Source organism: Macrotis lagotis, chromosome 4 (genome assembly GCF_037893015.1).
Source record: "Macrotis lagotis isolate mMagLag1 chromosome 4, bilby.v1.9.chrom.fasta, whole genome shotgun sequence".
Lineage (NCBI taxonomy): Eukaryota > Metazoa > Chordata > Mammalia > Peramelemorphia > Peramelidae > Macrotis > Macrotis lagotis.
This window is the reverse complement of record NC_133661.1, coordinates 246,400,637-246,414,467: the sequence shown is the minus strand read 5'-3', so window position 1 is coordinate 246,414,467 and position 13,831 is coordinate 246,400,637. Positions and strand designations below refer to the sequence as shown.

Genomic DNA, 13,831 nt, shown 5'->3' with positions numbered 1-13,831 from the left:
GGTACAATGGACGAAGCACCAGCCCTGGAGCCATGAGCACCCAAGCCCACATCCAGCCCTGTAGACCCAACAATCACCCAGCTGTGTGACATGCAAGCCATCCAATCCCCACTACCCTGCAAAAACCAAAAAGAAAAAAAAGACCCAAAATAAAATAAAATAGTAATAATAAAGCATTGGTCATTGAGCCAGGAGCACCCAGGTCCAAATCCAGCCTCAGACACCCAACAATCACCCTGCTATGCGTCTCCAGGCAGGCCACCCAGCCCCATTTGCCCTGCACCCTCCCCCAAATAATAATAATAATAATAATAAATGTGCTTCAGTCTTTGTTCCAACACCAACAACTCTGTCGCAGGTGGATCACATTCTTTATGATAAGTCCATCGCAAAAGTTACTTCCATATTTTTCCAACTTTGCCATTGCTGATCACAACTCCCTCCTTTCTTATTTCTCCACTACCATGTACTATATTTTCTCTCTCCTTTCACTCTGACTCTGCTGTAGGGTATCTGAGTGGCGCAGCAGACAGATCCCTGGTCCTGGGGCCAAGAGGCCCTGAGGCCCCCTACCACCCCTTAGGCCCAGCATCCACCTGGCTCTATGGTCCCAGATAGGCCATCCAATCCCAGCCCCTTGCAAGAAGTAAAAAAGAAAATGTGTTATATCTGACCATTCTTCCCCCCATGGTCCATCCTCTCCTCCTTTATTCACATCCCCACCCCTTCCCCATGCTCCCCCCTCCTTCTTACTCCAGATGTCTATATGCCATTGAGTATCTATGCTGTTTCCTCTCCTAGCCACTTCTGATAAGAGCAAAGGTTCCCTCATTCCCCCTTGCCTCCCCCCCTTCCATATCATTGCAATAGCTCATTGTAATAAAGAAAAATCTTATTATATGAAATATCTTGGCCTATTCCCCCTCTCATTTTTCTTTCTCCCATTCCATTTCCCTTTTTTCCTATTGACTCAATTTTTACACCATATTTTATCTTCAAATTCAGCTTTCTCCTGTGCTTCAACTATAAAGCCTCCTTATACCTGCTCTATTAATTGACAAGGTTCATATGAGTATTATCAGTGTCATTTTTCTATGCAGGAATACATGCAGTTCATCATCATTAAGTTCCTCATATTTTCCCCTTCTCCTCCACTTCTATGCTTCACCTGAGTCCTGCATCTGAAGATAAATCCTTCTGTTCAGCTCTGGCCATTCCAAAAGGAACATTTGAAATTCCCCTGGTTCATTGAAAATCCATCTTTTTCCCTGGAAGAGGACATTCAGCCTTGCTGGGTAGTTGATTCTTGGCTTCATTCTAAGCTCTTTTGACTTCCGGTATATTCTATTCCAAGCCCTATGAGCTTCCAATGAAGTTGCTGCTAAGTCCTGTGTGATCCTGACTGCAGCTCCATTATATTTGAACTGTGTCCTTCTGGCTGCTTGTAATATTTTGTCTTTGACTTGGGAGTTCTGGAACTTGGCTATAATATTCCTAGGGGTTGGTTTTTTGGGATCTCTTTCTTGGGGGGATCGGTGGATTCTCTCCATTTCTATTTTGCCCTCTGCTTCTAGAATATCAGGGCAATTTTCCTGTAGTAATTCTTTGAAAATAATGTCAAGGCTTTTTTCTTGATCATGACTTTCAGGTATTCCAATAATTTTTAAATTATCTTTCCTAAGTCTGTTTTCCATATCAGTTGTTTTTTCAATGAGATATTTCACATTTTCTTCTAATTTTTCATTTTTTTGGTTTTGAAGTATTGATTCCTGATTTCTGGTAAATTCATCAATCTCCCTGAATTCTGTTCTTTGTCTGAAGGATTTGTTCTCCTCAGAGAGTTTTCTTATCTCTTTTTCCATCTGGCCCATTTTGCTTTTTAAAGCATTCTTCTCCTCAATCACTTTTTGAACTGTTTTATCCACTTGACCTAAGCTGGTTTTTAGCATGGTATTTTCTTCAGCATTTTTTTTGGATTTCCTTGACTAAGCTGCTGACTTCATTTTCATGTTTTTCCTGCATCTCTCTCATTTCTTTTCCCAGTTTTGCTTCTAACTCCTTCATTTGATTTTTAAAGTCTTTTTTGAGCTCTGTCATAGCCTAAGCCCAATTTCTGTTTTCCTTGGAATCTTTAGATGCAGGAGCTTGTGCTTCCTCATCTTCAGACTGAGTATTTTGATCCTTCTTGGGCTCATTTGCAAAATATTTCTCAATGGTGTTCCTCTTATTTCTCTGCTTGCTCATTTTCCCAGCCTGGGCCTGGTTTGGGGGTGCTTCCTGAGCTTTTGGGACACTCCCACAAGGGTCTCAGTGTGTGAGGCTCTGTCCTTCCCTCCTGGTCTGTGAATGACCATATGCTCCCCTCTCTGCCATGAGGCTGAGGTGGAGGGGGCCCTGCTGTTCTATGGGGGGCCTAGACTGCGATCAGGATCTGAATGTGGTCAGAATCCCAGCATCCTGTTCCAGGGACAGAGGACAGAGCTCTACAATCTCTCTTCACTCCCCTCCCTAGGTTCAATGGGCTCATGCCCTGGAGGTTCCTGGTTACCGACTCCACCTGCTTCTGTTTCCTGGATCTGGGCTGCTGAAAGACCACTTGCTGTGTGCCCTGAGGGCTGGGTTCCACATGCTTGCTCTGGCAGAGGTCCCCTGCTGTTCCCCCAATTTGTGCCCGGTGCTCCCTGGGGTGTAGCTCAGGAGACTCCCCCGCTGCTGTGAGCCATGACTCCCAGTGCCCTGGGGCTGCCTCCAGGAGGCTGAAGTTCTTTCACTCTGGCGGGCCACCCCTCTGGCAGGTTGCCCCCCCCCCAGACCCCGGGGAGCAGAGCCTTTCTGCTCTTTTCCAGGTTACCTTGAGTAGAACTGCCTCATTGGGTCCCTCTGTGGGTTCTGTCTCTCGAACATTTGGAGTCCTTAGCTTATAAGTTTTATGAGAGAGTGCCTAAGATTTGATCCTTTCTTGTCGCCATCTTGGCTCCACCACCCCCCCAGAATACCCCATCCAATTTTCTTCAGAAATCCATCATATCTAATTTTTCCAGAATTCTATTTACCTATTTAATGTCTTTTTAAATTTATTTTTAGGATACATTTATCCATTTCTGAGAGGAGAAAGTTGGGATCCCTCATTAGTACAATTTTTATTGTCTATTCTCTCCATAACTCATTCAACTTATTCAAAAATTTAGATGCTATGCCATTTAGGGCATATATATTAATACTGATATTACTTCATGGTTTATGGTACCTTTTAGCAAGGTATGGTTTCCTTCTTTATCTCCTTTAATTAAATTTATTTTTGCCTTTGTCTGAGATCTTCATTGCTACTCTGGCTTTTTTTTTTTGTTTACTTTGTATGTGTCTCTGTGCTTCAAATATGTTTCTTATAATCATCATTCTGTATAATTCTGGTTTTCAATCTGTTCTACTATCTATTTCATTTTTATGAGTGAATTCATCATGGGGTAGTTATAACTATGTTTTTCTCTTCATGATAGTTTCCCTTCTTTATCCCCCTTCTCTTTTACCTTCATCTTGTCCCTCCTCACAAGTCTTTTACTTCTGATCACCACCTCCCCCAAGTCTGCTATCCCTTCTATCAGCCCCCCCTTTCCTTCTCTTATCCCTGTCCCTTTTTACTTCCTTATAGGGTAAAATAGATGGGGGGGGGCAATAGGGGTAAGTGACTTGCCCAAGATCACACAAGTATAAGTATCAAGTTTCTGAGTTCATATTTGAACTCAGATCCTCCTGACTTCAGGGCCAGTATTCTTTTCCCTGTACTATCTGGCTACCACCCATAAGATTTCTGTATCCAGCTGAGTATATAATTTCTCTTTGAGCCAATTCTAATGTAACATTCAAGCCTACTCCCCCATCTTCCTCTCCATTATAACTCTTATATGCAAGCTAATTTATCCATTCTCTCTCTTCCCTCCTTCTCCCAGATCAGTCTTCTTTTTTTAAGCTTTTATTTTGGTTTTGGGGGCATCATCCCATCAAAGTCACTTGTATCCATACCTTCTGCCTACATATACTCCTAAATGTCTTTATGGTAATAATACAAATATGATCTTGCCATACAGCAACATAAAGTTTAACCTCATTGAATGTCATATTTTTCTCTAGGGTTTTTTTTTTTAACATTTTCAGTTTCCCTGGAGTCTTATATTTGAAGATCAAATTTTTTATTCATTTTTGGTCTTTTAATAAAGAATGTCTGAAAGACTTCTATTTTATTAGATGTCTTTATTTCTTTCGAAAGATTTTATTTGGTTTTGCTGGTATATTGTTCTTAGTTGTAATCCTATGTATTCCATTTTTAAAATTTGGTCCATTCTTCTAGCTTGTAAGATCTTGGTTCCTGCTTCTGTCATATAACTTAATATCTATACATCCTGGATTTAGGGAAACTAGAGTGCCATGGTTGGAGTCAGAAAGACTCATCTTCCTGAATTCAATTCTGACCTCAGATATTTACTTGCTATGTGATCCTGGGTAAGTCATTTAACCATGTTTACCTCATTTTCCCCATCTGTAAAATGAGTTGGAGAAGGAAATGGGAAACCACTCTAGTATTGCTGCCAAGAAAACCCCAAATGGTCATGAAGAATTGGACACAACTGACCAACAACAAAATCCTTCATTCTTGTCATTCACAGAATAAATAAGCTTGCTAGTTATGTCCATGCCAAGAATCTGAATAGGATTAGGTGGAAGACAGATCTCCAGGTTCATATAGTCCACTAATCTTAAATTTGAGTAGTGTAGTCATTCACCATTCATGAATTCATCTAATTCTATGATCATCTAAAATAATTTTTTCATCTAGTCCACAAAAATATCAAGTTCTCATGAAAGACTTTGTTCTCAGATATGATATGTTAATCAATAAATCAATTATTTCTTAAGTACCTTGCTTACTGGAATAGCTAGGTGGTACAATGGATAGAGTAGTGGCTTGGAATTCATTTTCATGAATTCAAATCTGGGCTTGGACACTTTCAAATGTGACCCTGGACAACTCACTTAACCCTTTTTGCCTCAGTTTCCTCATTTGTTAAGAGTTGGATAAGGAAATGGTAAGCCATTCCAGTATCTTTGCTTAAATAAGGTTGAGAAGAGTTGGAAATAATTTGACTTAACTGTGTGCCAAGTTCAAATAATGAAATAATCCCAACTAAAAAGGAGTCTATAGTATTTCCTACATCTATCATTTTAGTAATACTATCCTCCAAAAAAGAAATTATTTTATATGAGCTTTCCTCTTTGTGATTCCATCCTGGCTGCTAGTAATCACCATTCCTCTAAGTGTCCACTAGCAATCTGTTTAATAATTAGCTGTGGAACTCTTCTAAGGACCAACATAGATCCTTATGTCAATGTAATGTAGTTTTTAGAGTCTTTCTTTCCTTGTAAAACATTTAGGGGCAGCTAGGTGGCACAGTGGATAAAGCACCGGCCCTGGAGTCAGGAGTACCTGGGTTCAAATCAGGTCTCAGACACTTAATAATTACCTAGCTCTGTGGCCTTGGGCAAACCACTTAACCCCATTTGCCTTGAAAAAAAAAAAACCTAAAAAAAATTTAGACAAGATTTGTCCATCTCTGTCGCACACCTCCTATTCCCCAAAGTCATGAACCTGGAGACAGAAAGACCTGAGCAAAAATCTGACCTAGTCATTTACTGGCTATATGATCCTGGGGAAGTCACTTAGCTTCAGTATGCATCATTTTTCTCATCTGTAAAATAGAAATAATTTTAGCACCTACTTCCCAAGATTGTTCAAAGGATAAGATGAGATAATATATTTAAAACTGTTTGTAAATCTATAGCTATATAAATGCTAGCCATAATTATTATTATTTTCAAAAATTACCAACAGAACCAACAATAGTTCTGTAATCTCATCTGCAAAATCTTTCAGTACTCTGTGACACTCAGGTTATTTAACACTTCTGTTTTATTTTCATCATTAAAATAGGGAGAATAATATTTGTACCACTTGCTTCAGGTTTCCTTTAATCAAAACATACTATGTACCTACTATGTTCCTTTTTAGATATAAAAACAAAGTTAAATAGTCTTTAACCTCAAAAAGTTTATATTCTATCAGGGAAAACAACATGTTCATATAAAATCATTTCTAATAGTATTAAAAAATGATGTAGAGGGGCAGCTAGGTAGTGCAGTGGATAGAGCACCAGCCCTGAAGTCAGGAGTACCTGAGTTCAAATCTAGCCTCAGACACTTAATAATTGACTAACTGTGTGGCCTTGGGCAAGTCACTTAAATTTAAAAAAACGGTCAGGAAAAATCGATGTAAAAGGAAAAGCTATTATTTATAGCTATGGGGATTAAAAAATTCTCTTACAAAATAATGGTAATTGAACTGGGTCTTAAAGATACTTAGTGATTTCTAAGAGGTAGAGGTAGGGAAAGGATAGCATTCCAGGAAGGAAAGACAGCCAATTCAAAGATGAAACTATAAAACCATCAGTTTGACTAGGTCACTGAGAGTGTATGAAGGGAAATTATTTCTAATATGGCTAAAAAAAGTAGGTGAGAGGGGTCCAGATTATGGGGAAAATGCTCTATAAACTTTTAAACATCTCATAAATATGCTTACCTTTATTACTTCTCCATCATTTCATCATTCATTGACCAAACAGAACTGACAGAGGCATCCTAAGATCCATAGAAATTGGACACTTATACTTGTTCCGAGATATGGAGATCTGATCATTTTTCTTCCTCACAAGGGCTGAGTCATTGACCCAAGCTTCCATCCCTTAGCACTGCTAGTAGATGTTGATGACTGCAATATTCTCTCTCTCTCTCTCTCTCTCTCTCTCTCTCTCTCTCTCTCTCTCTCAGTATCTGTGTGTATGTATGTTATGAATATATGTGTATATGTATATGTATATATTTCAATTTATATGTAAAAACAATTTTCAACCTTTGCTTTTCAGAACTTTGAATTCTAAATTCTTTCCTTCCCTCCCCTTCCCCATAGGTTAAGTAATTTTTAAATTAAATTTGTATTTCATACATATATATATATATATATATATATATATATATACTTCAAATACATGTAAAGACAGGGCTGCAGGTCTTTAGAAGCTATACACAAAAAGTTCATGGCATTCAACAAATGCAGTTATTCCAGCATTTCTTCAACCTCACTCCCACTAATAATTGGGCAAGATCTATCCCCCACAGTCACCAACTATATAGCTACTTCTATTTCTCTTTCCAAATGGCCACTTTACATTGTAAGAAGAGAAAAACTCATCCTTCTGGTTCTAATCCCTCTCCAACTACCCCCATTCTAGACTGAGTGGTAGAGGAACAAAGAGTTGCTGCCCACTTGGCACTTGCTCTAAAAATCAGTAAAGAAATTAAGTTAACAATGGTGATCATTGAGTCACGCTGAGCAGAACAACAAACTTGGACAAGATTTTGTAGATACCAATATTCCTGTTGTACAGGAAAAGGAAAAAAGAGAAAGAATAAATCTAACAAAAAAGGACTAGACTTGTTTAGGGAAGGAGTATTTCTAATCCCAAACCCAAGTGACCTTCTGTGGCTCTTTTTACTATACTTGAATGTCTTCTGTCCTCACCTTTAAGTATAGTTGAACTCAGCCTCTGGACCTGACTTGAGTACTTATTGGGAGACTTTCTCAGGTAAGAATTCTTTTTTTTTTTTAAAGTCAGATCCCTTAGAAGTTCTCTGTTGTCTGTTCCTCAGGGTTCTTGCTTCCTTCAAAAAGGAACCACCCAGTAGCCAGAATGTTGCCCATACACATTCATGGGATTGAACTTGTTCTCCTAGACTTGGAAAATCAGGCTTTTGTATAAAAAGTCATATAATATCAAAAACATCTTTTGCCTTTGGAAGTCTTATGAAGACCATGGATCCCTTCTCATAATAATAGTAGTATTAAATTTATAAAATAAAATACATAGGATTACAAAGGAAGCAAATTATTTTGAAATATTTTTAAAGACCCAAGAATAAGAACTTTCAATCTGAAAGTTCCAATTGCATTCAAAAAATATCTTCTTTACTCACTGGCTAATGTTATCATATTATTACTTAATTCCCTTAGCTTAAAACTTTAGATTCCTCTGAGAAACATAATTTTGTTTTCAGGTTCTTAGGCTTCAGTGTGAATAAGTTTAGTAGATGTTTATTTGAGAACAGGTTTATATAGGTAAAGGAAATAGACAAAGTGCAAATACCAGCTTTCTGAGAGGAGAAAAGGATACTATGGCAGGTAAAGGAAGAGATAAAAGGAGAATGCTTAGGGCTCTTTCCCCTAGGAAGTGGGGTTACTTTGTATATGAAATATAAGATGATATTTTTCTTTTCCAGTCCAGGACAATCCTATCCAAAATAGGTGTGAGGGTGGAATAGATAGCATCCAGAGTCAAACTTGATAGGGATAGATTATGATTGCAAATAATTTCAAATACCCATCAGCCCTCTATAGTGTTTTTGGTAACACATCTCACTTTGTATATGAAATATAAGAAGATAGTTTTCCTTTCCAGGACAATCCTTTCCAAGATAGGAGTGAAGGTAGAATAGATAGAATCCAGAGTCAATCTTGATAGGAAAAGAAATGCTGCAGATAGGTTCAAATAGCTTATCAGTCCACTATAATATTTTTGCAGCCCATCTCATTTTGAATAGGGAATTTTTAGTATTCTAAAGGTTGATACTTACTAGCATACAATTAATGTTTAAATCTTGTACAAATACTTAGAGAGAACCCATGGATAGGCCACTCCACCAGGAATCAGAAAGACCTGGGTTCAAACCTCTCCTCTTGGCAACTTATTTCTGATACTAATAGCTGGGTAACTATAGGAAAAATCATTTAACTCCTTGAGCCTTTGCCAACTGTTTAAGACTTATAAGTTATGAATCTGCTCAACAGATAAAATCAGATCTTTCATACATGATCAGACTTCTTGCTTACATTTTACTTTTTTCTTTTAGGCTCTTGGGCTGGTACTAACTTTTATAATTGGTATATAAGAAATCATTTCTCTTTCTTCTGTTTGGTCTTGCACTTTTTTGTTGAGGATTGAATTAGGAGAGCATCTGGGTATTTAGCCAGTGGATGCCCTGTAGGGTAATCTGCTCTGTTAAGGGATAGGGTGTGGAGCCTGGCATTGTGGAAAATGTCCTGTCTGTGGCTTTCAACTAATTTAGCTATCTTTCCTCCCTAGTCTTCTGTGGAAGAACCCAGTCTTGGCAAAATGGATCAAATGCTACCAGAACCAGTGAGCCAGAGCACTCTGTCTATGGATATCCTGAATGTAGTAGAAAGAGCAAACAACTTTTCCACAGACAAATGTTTCACCAGGAATTCTATTCTGAAGGGGCAGCCCTTTGGTGGAGTGCCCACAGTGTTTCTCCTAAACCTTTGCTTCTGGTTGGTAAGTCAAGGTGTGAAGAAGAAAGGGAATGGCCGTAGAGTAAGTCCTGCCTGTAGAAGCACTAATATGAGCTGTTGAATAACCAAGTTGGCTGGGAGAACAAGTAGGAGAGAAATAGTGAAGTCTCCTTGATTCATAGAATCAAAAGATCATAGAATCATAAATTTAGAGCTGAAAGACACCTTTACTGGCCATCTATTCCAACCTGTCATTTTACAGATGAGGAAAGTGAGGCCCAAGGAAGCTAAGTAACTTACAAAGCTCATACAGGCAGATGCAAGTGGCAGAGATAAGATTGTGCTCTGTCCATTTGACCATTCTGTTTCCTCTTTAACATCCCTTTAACAAATGCCAATATGGGCACCTCTTCTCTCCTTGTGTCTCCCTTTTCCTCTCACTTCTTCTCTTATATCCCCAATGAGAATCCTTATTTTCTAACCCTCAAGTGAAGGTCTCAAAGCACTTAAATGCTCAGTAAACTTCATACCTACCTCTAAGATGCCTCTTTGTTGGTGGGGGAGAGGAGAGATCTTTTGAATTCCCTTTGAATGGGCAGAAGTAGGGATCAAGCTTATTACCATGGTAGGGCTTTACTCCAGATAAAGTTGACAGGTAAAATAATGAAGAGATCAGAATATCAATGAAGATTACAACTAGAAAGGAATCATAAAGATCTTCTCTTTCAACTCTGTCATTTTATAGAGGACTAAATGGAGGCCCAAGGAATTGATTGGTGTGTTCAAGGTCAAACAGCTAGCTAAATCAAGAACTCTTGTCTCTTGTCTCCCTGTCCAATTACAAAGGATGCTATCTCATTGAATCCTCACAGCCTTATCATGGAGGTAGGCAGATATTCTTATTCTCACTTTTACAGAGGAAGAAACTAAAGTTCACAATGGCTGAATGACTTCACCAAAGTCATTCAACTAGTTGGTAACATACAGCTAGTGGTAGGAATTGCAGAGATCATCTAGGCTAACATCCCAAATTTTAGAGTCAATATGGTATAGTGACTAAACTACTGAACTTAAAGTCAGGATGACCCAAGCTTACATCTGCTTAAGGCAGGCTACCAACCTGCTGTGTGACTCTGGGCAAGTCATTTAACCTCTTTGTCTCAGTTTCCTCATCTGTAAAATGAAGGGTTTTTCCTCTTATCTCTGAAAATGAAGGACTCAATGACCTCTAAGATCCCTTCCAGCTCAAAATCTATGATCCTAATATCTTAGCTATTGTATTTTTCCCCACAGATAATAAAATTGAGAGGCAGAATTAGAACTATACCCAGTCTTATAACTTCCAGACAAATGCTTTTGAACCAGAGCCCTGGTTCCTTTCTTTTTTGAATCAGCTGAAGTTTTTAACTGTCAAAGGGTAAGGGTGATAGTCTCCATACATAGCAGCTGCTTTTTGAGCCAGGAGAGAGCCTCCAGATAGAATGTCAACAGGAATCAAAAGAGCCAAGAAAGGAGTAACTCACTGGACTTGATTCACTTTTCTTCCTGACTTCAGATTGCTGTTTTTGTCTACTCCTTCCTCCGGAAAGCTGCCTGGGACTATGGACGCCTAGGTCTACTAACAGCTCATGAAAGGTACGATCCAATCCATCTAACAAGCCTATATTTCTGCCCTAGAATCACTTGATTTCTCTTTGAGGAGAAACCCCCAAATTGATGAATCAGTTTAAAGATCCTACAGGAATAGCTCTATTCGAGTAAATTAAATTTTACCAGATTGGAAATGATTTGTTTGGGGCTTCATGTCACTTCATGTAACTATATATGGATATTGATTCTTTTTTTACTTCTTCAAGACCTCTCAACAGAAAGTTAGATTTATATAATTGACATGTTAACTTTAAGGTTAAAAAAAAATCTTTAATCCTCTTCATTAGTCCACTTTTGGCTTTCACACAGTCATACCCATATCTAACCTAACTACAGTGTTTATTAAACTACTAGGGAAATATTCATTAAAATGAAAAGATACATGAAGACATGTGGCTTCATCTTAATCCACTCTTGTGTGCTAGTCTCAGTTTGTTTCAAGGAATTAGATCTACTCATGTAAATTAAAGAGTCAGTAAACATTTATTAAGTGTCCTCTATTGTGCTAAGTACTGATGAAAAAAAGTAAAAGATGATTCCTCCCTTAAATGAGTTAAAAATTTAATAGGCAAGACAACATGCAATCAGGAAATTAAACTGATAAAACTATTTGGGGTGGCCCAAGAAAGGAAAGAATTCATGTGATCTTATACTAAAGTAGACAAGTGGAATTTAGAACTTTTTTAATATATGCACCAATCTAAGGGCAAGCATATCTATCTCTATCCAGGGACTTTGAATTCACCAGTTTGAGTCTATTAAAGATAAAGGGATTCAAAGAATTCTTTTGGTTTCCAAGACTATATTCATTGAGTTATCAGTTCTAGCTATTGCTATGTGTTGTTTGCCTTCCCCCCTCTACTACCACCCTCATTTTCCCGCTGGGAAACATCATCTCCATACTTTTGACACTTTTGATATCTGATCATAAGAGTCATTACTTTGTGGAGTTTGCAGAGACATAGATGTAGGAAGGTATATGGCTCTGAGAAGCTATCTACTCCTTTTACCACATCTTCTACCGGAGGAAACTGGTGCCAATTTGAAGTGACTTCCTCATGATCATAACTAGTGAGTGAGTAACAGAACCCTGAACTTGGAGTCATATAAACCTGACCTCAAGTCCAGCTTCTGTGAGTTTCTTTTCCCCCCACAACTAATGAGCTGAGAAATCTTCACTACTAGCATAAGAACTTAGAACTTTTCTGACCCCAGACAAAAGTGAGAGGTATAGTAAGTGGAATAGCTGACCAAAGGGTCAGACTCTAACTAACAGAAATCTCTTATCTTTCCTCCTTTGTTCCTCTCCTCTTTATCTCTCCTTCTCTATCCCCTTTCTCTATGGCTAGCATGGTTTCACTGTTCTTTGGAGAGCAAAGCGATAGCTATTCCCCAGTAGAGGCTACTCTGGAGGCCGGGCAGAAAGATGTGGTAAGTGTTTGATGAAGAAGTTTATACTAGAGTGAGAATCTCATTTCTGGGGTCAGATTTCTCATTAGATGTACAAAGTAAGGTTTTCATTGAGTATCTCAAGGAATTTGCAATCTAATAGAGAAAGTCAAAACATAAAGGGGAGTTGGAAATAAGAGAGAGATGCCCTGGCAAAACAAGGCAAAAAAAAAAATGTAGGGCATTCTGGAAAATGAGTTCAAAGTGAATAACATGGCTGTGATCCCTCAAGAAATGCAGTCCCAGACAAGACCCTCACAAACCAGTGAGGAAAGATAAGCATCATCTCCAAACTGTCAAGGCAGCTAGTTTGTGTGTATATTTGTATGTATGTGTAGTTCAACTAGGTGGCACAGTGAATAGTGATGGACCTGGAGTCTTCCCAAGTTCAACTTTGACCTCAGATGCTAGTTATGTCACTGCACAAGACTCCTATCCTATTTGCCTCAATTTCCTCATCTCTTTTCTCATTTATAAAATGATCTGGAAAAGCAAATAGCAAATTACTTTATTATCTTTGCCAAGAAAACTCCAAATGTAGTCACAAAGAGTCAAACAGAACTGAAAATAACTAAACAATATATATTTTGTGTTGGGGGGAACATATTAGAAAAGGAGTTGAGCCAAGAACAAATATATATGACATTCTACTTCATTTAAACATGATATTTATTTGTATATCATGAGTAGACACATGGCATTTAAAAAGGTTTGAGAGACATAATTTCTGGGCAACTTAATTCTTTTATTAACAAGGCCAGCATTTTAATAAAAGGATGGTCACTTGGCCCTCTGTCTCTTAGACCAAGAACTATCAAAATCAAAGCTTAGATGTTCAATGGAAGAAGGAAGAGAGTGGCAACCAACTCTGGCTAACTATTAATAAGATAATGAGTATTAATTACAATGAGGGGCTGGATCTGAACTTTGATTATCCATTTATCTGGCTAACTATTAATAAGATAATGAGTATTAATTACAATGAGGGGCTGGATCTGAACTTTGATTATCCATTTACTTTGTTAGCCTCAGCATAAAACAACCTATTCAAAGACTTTATTCCCACCCAAACCTAAGTAGAACACAATTGCTAGGTGAGATCTATATAGAATTCAACCTTAGAGACTATAATCTTGAAATGAGGATAGATGAAAAATGGGAAGTAAGGGAATAGAATCTGAATCTCCCCAAATCATTGGTTATTAATAATCATTTATCACACAGGTATATGTTTGTGTGCATGCCATTATCTGTATATGGCCCTTGGAAGATGATCACATCTAATTCATTTTATTTCACTGAGCATTTATTAGGTCCCTG

At 38.1% G+C, this 13,831-nt stretch overlaps 1 protein-coding gene across 1 annotated transcript in view; it reads left to right on the top strand.

Moving 5' to 3' along the window:
• The window catches only part of TMEM63C (transmembrane protein 63C), a 104,673-nt gene that overhangs the window by 32,930 nt on the left and 57,912 nt on the right, over nt 1-13,831 (top strand). Inside the window, exons 3-5 of the mRNA XM_074236274.1 lie at nt 9,246-9,455; nt 10,968-11,047; nt 12,412-12,493. Of these exons, the coding sequence (XP_074092375.1) occupies nt 9,276-9,455; nt 10,968-11,047; nt 12,412-12,493 (342 nt within the window). The 5' untranslated portion in view covers nt 9,246-9,275. The remainder of the gene's footprint in view (nt 1-9,245; nt 9,456-10,967; nt 11,048-12,411; nt 12,494-13,831) is intronic.